The following is a 3,593-nucleotide window of genomic DNA, read 5'->3' on the forward strand; positions in this document are numbered from 1 at the left end:
AAAAAAAAAAAAAAAAAAAAAAAAAAAAAAAAAAAAAAAAAAAAAAAAAAAAAAAAAAAAAAAAAAAAAAAAAAAAAAAAAAAAAAAAAAAAAAAAAAAAAAAAAAAAAAAAAAAAAAAAAAAAAAAAAAAAAAAAAAAAAAAAAAAAAAAAAAAAAAAAAAAAAAAAAAAAAAAAAAAAAAAAAAAAAAAAAAAAAAAAGTCGTCATTGAATGCCTTCCCTCTAATCCAGGATTTTGTCATGGTCTCAGACAATTCACACACACACTTAGTTATACTGTGGGCTGAAGTGGTGACTCAGCTCCCAGCAGGAGTTATGTGCTGGTACTCCAAGGCTCTTAAGTCTCCATATCTTCAGCAGCAGCTGGTGAAACAGTTCTGTCACAAAAAAATCAGCATAAACCCAGCATTATTTTTCGTGTGCCTCGGCACGGGCACTGTGCCTGCATGCGGCCCGGCAGAGCGGTGGGGGGTGTGTGGTGCCGAGGTGGTGAAGCCTGTCCTGCCCCTCTCTCCTATCTGCAGTGTGGCTGCAAGAACTGCGGACGGTCCTTCTGCTCGGGCTGCCGGAGCTTCAGTGCTGTTGTTCCCCGCTGTGGAAACACTCAGCAGAAGGTGTGCAAGCAGTGCCATGGAAAACTGACTGGGTAAGACAGGAGTGTTCCTTCATCCAAAGACAGTTTCCCGGTTTTTTTCTTCAGTTTGCATTCCATGTGGTGTTGCAGATTTCTGCACGAGAGCTCTGCCTTCTATATGTGCATGGATGCCACCTGGACCCCGGAATTTCAAGATGGGACATCTCTGTTGTTATATGAGCCGTACAGTCCAAAAATAAGAATCAGGATTTGTGCCTGTTCTCTATGGTGACAAAGTAGTTTGAAAGCACAAGGTTTAAATCTTCATGGATGGTCACTGAATTCCTGTGGGTAGCTTAACTAGATGGGCTGAGGTTAAGCCACACTGTGGTTTTGCCCAAAAATCTACACCCCTTTAACAGTTCTGGCAGTCTTTTCAGATGTGTAGTAATTGAGTAGCCTGACAATAAGATGTTCAAAGTGTTATTACTTCTGTGGGCAAACAGTGACATAAATCCTCCTTGTTGAGGGGCCTCTGCTATGTGTGGCCTGAAGACATAAAATTTTGTAGCATAAAATCTATAAAATTTTTGCTTTTAAAAGAGAACAGAATTATTTGCAAACATAACCTGTAGACTTCCTGTTGAAAACAAAGCATGTAATTCAGTAGCAGCAGGATTATACATGTGAACAAGCAACACAAGAACACAGGTGCACACCAGAATCCCTCTGTCAGCCAATTCTTCTGTCTCTTTTTTCTCTTGCATTTTTCTAGTTTCTTTTCCTCACTTTTCTCCTATAGCAAGGAATTTTCACCAGCAAGGGGGGAATTTTCTGGCTCTGCAGATGTCTAAAGGAGGAGAGCCTCATTAGTGAAGGTCTTCATTTTCATGGGCTGCTGAAAACAGTGAAAGACAGTATTTAGTCTTTTCAGTTTTGAAATTTTCTGATTTCCCTTCACAACTTCAGAGCCATTAAGAAAACAAGGCCACCTTTCTTGATGTTTCTTCTGGGTCTTTTTTTCTCATCACTTTAATATCAGCACTATAGAGCTACAGCAGAAAAACAATCGTCCCTGACTGGATTGCAGGTAGATTATAGAGTCATAGAATGGCCTGGGTTGGAAGGGACCTTAAAGATCATCTATTTCCAACCCTTGTGCTGTGGGCAGGGACACCTTCCACTAGACCAGGTTGCTCAGAGCTCCATCCAACCTGGCCTTGGAACACTTCCAGAGATGGGGCATCCACAACTCCTCTAGGCAACCTGTTCCAGTGTCTCACCAGGCTCCAAGTAAAGAATTTCATTCTAATATCTAATCTAAACCTGCTCTCTTTCAGTTTAAAACCATTGCCCCTAGTCCTGTCACTACTTGCTCTTCTAGAAAAGTCCCTCTCCATCTTTCCTGGAAGTTTCCTTCAGGTACTGGAAGGCTGCAGTTTGGTCACCCTGGAGCCATCTCTTTTCCAGGCTGAATAATCCCAATTCTCTCAGCTTTTCCTCATAGGAGAGGTTTTCCATCCCTCTAATCAATTTGGTGGCCTCCTCTGGACACACTCCAACAGGTCCATGTCCTTTCTGTGCTGAGGACCCAAGAGCTGGATGCAGCACTCCAGGGGGGTCCCATGAGAGAGGAGCAGAGGGGCAGAACCCCTTCCCTTGCCCTGCTGGCCACGCTGCTTCGGATACAGCCCAGGACACAGCTGGCTTTCTGGGCTGTGAGCACACATTGCTGGGTCATGTCCAGCCTCCTATCCACCAGCACTCCCAGGTCCTTTTTGGCAGGGCTGCTCTTGATCTGTTTGTCACCCAGCCTGTGTTGATACCAGGAGTTGCTCCAACCCAGGTGCAGCGCCTGGCACGTTGTCTTGTTTAAAACCTCATGAGATTCCCAAAGGCCCACTTCTTGAGCTTGTTGAGGTCCTTCTGGATGGCATCCTGTCCTGCAGGTAATACACATAGGCTGCAGTTCTGTAAGGTGCATGTGTTGTTCTTCATGCAAAAGCTTTCAGAATTGAAGCCTTAGAACTTTGGAAAGTGTTCCAACAATGTTGCATTCAGTTGTTACTATATGAGCCTTAGCTGTGATTCCGAATAACAAATAAAATGTGCTAACTACCTTACGTAAGTGTCTAGTCTCTCAACCTGAACACAGCAAAGTAAAAGACAACACATTTTTGTGGTGTGCAGTGTTCCAGTGTTCTGGTATTATGATGGTGGTTATATAATAACTTTTGTAATGCTTTATTTTGCTTGTGCATTATATAATTCTCTGTTTGTTGCATGCCCCAGCTCCTTTCAGAGTGTCCTGCTGCATGGAAGCTAATTACACTGGGAGTCTTCCCTAAATATTCCCTACCTGCTCCCTAAACTGGGAGGTGCAGGCTGTGGGAGGCAAGGGTATTTCAGCCCTACCTCCTTTGGATCACTGGTGACCGTATTAAATCACATTCTGTTCAGATGCAAAACAACTGGACCAAAGGACAGAAATGAAGGCTCCCACTGTCCTGGGCAGCTATATTATCTTAATCCCTTTCATAAGCTGATTGCTCTCAGTATTAATGAGGTTAAGAAAGGAGCTATACCAAGAGGTCAAGAAACACCTACTGATTCCTCTTGAGCTGAGACACTAGATGATGAAGTATTGTCAGTATCTTGAGTTCAGAGAAATGGTTTTTGTTTTCCAGAGATGGATCTCAAAGCAGTTCAGCAAAATGGTCACCACCAGAAAACTACAAAAAGTGAGTTGCACTTGCCAAGCAGTTGTTTCTACTGCAGACAAACCTTTCAGGCCCTGGTCTTCCCCTGTCGATACCAGCAAAAGTGGGGCTTGCAATATGGGTATTTGCATGTTCAGAATTAGGTTAAGGATGGAGCTTTTGTGTTGCTGTTTGGGTTGTTAGTTTGTTTGGAGCAATGCGGGGGGGGAGGGCGGGGGGTATGCTCTTTTGAATAGACTCCTGAACAGCCACTATCCGCCATTATCTGTGGCTGATGCGGGTTGGGTGTGGAGCAGGGA

The 3,593-nt window shown here is 43.3% G+C and overlaps 1 protein-coding gene across 2 annotated transcripts in view; it reads left to right on the forward strand.

Annotated features, from left to right (window-relative positions):
* Positions 1-431: 431 nt before the first annotated feature.
* The window catches only part of ZFYVE19 (zinc finger FYVE-type containing 19), a 21,325-nt gene continuing 18,163 nt past the window's right edge, over positions 432-3,593 (forward strand). For both annotated transcript variants that reach the window (XM_017742221.1, XM_017742220.1), the window contains exons 1-2: positions 432-646; positions 3,262-3,315. In XM_017742221.1, coding sequence (XP_017597710.1) covers positions 447-646; positions 3,262-3,315 — 254 coding nt within the window. In that variant the 5' untranslated portion in view covers positions 432-446. The remainder of the gene's footprint in view (positions 647-3,261; positions 3,316-3,593) is intronic.

Source organism: Corvus brachyrhynchos, unplaced genomic scaffold (genome assembly GCF_000691975.1).
Source record: "Corvus brachyrhynchos isolate BGI_N302 unplaced genomic scaffold, ASM69197v1 scaffold115, whole genome shotgun sequence".
NCBI classification, from domain to species: domain Eukaryota; kingdom Metazoa; phylum Chordata; class Aves; order Passeriformes; family Corvidae; genus Corvus; species Corvus brachyrhynchos.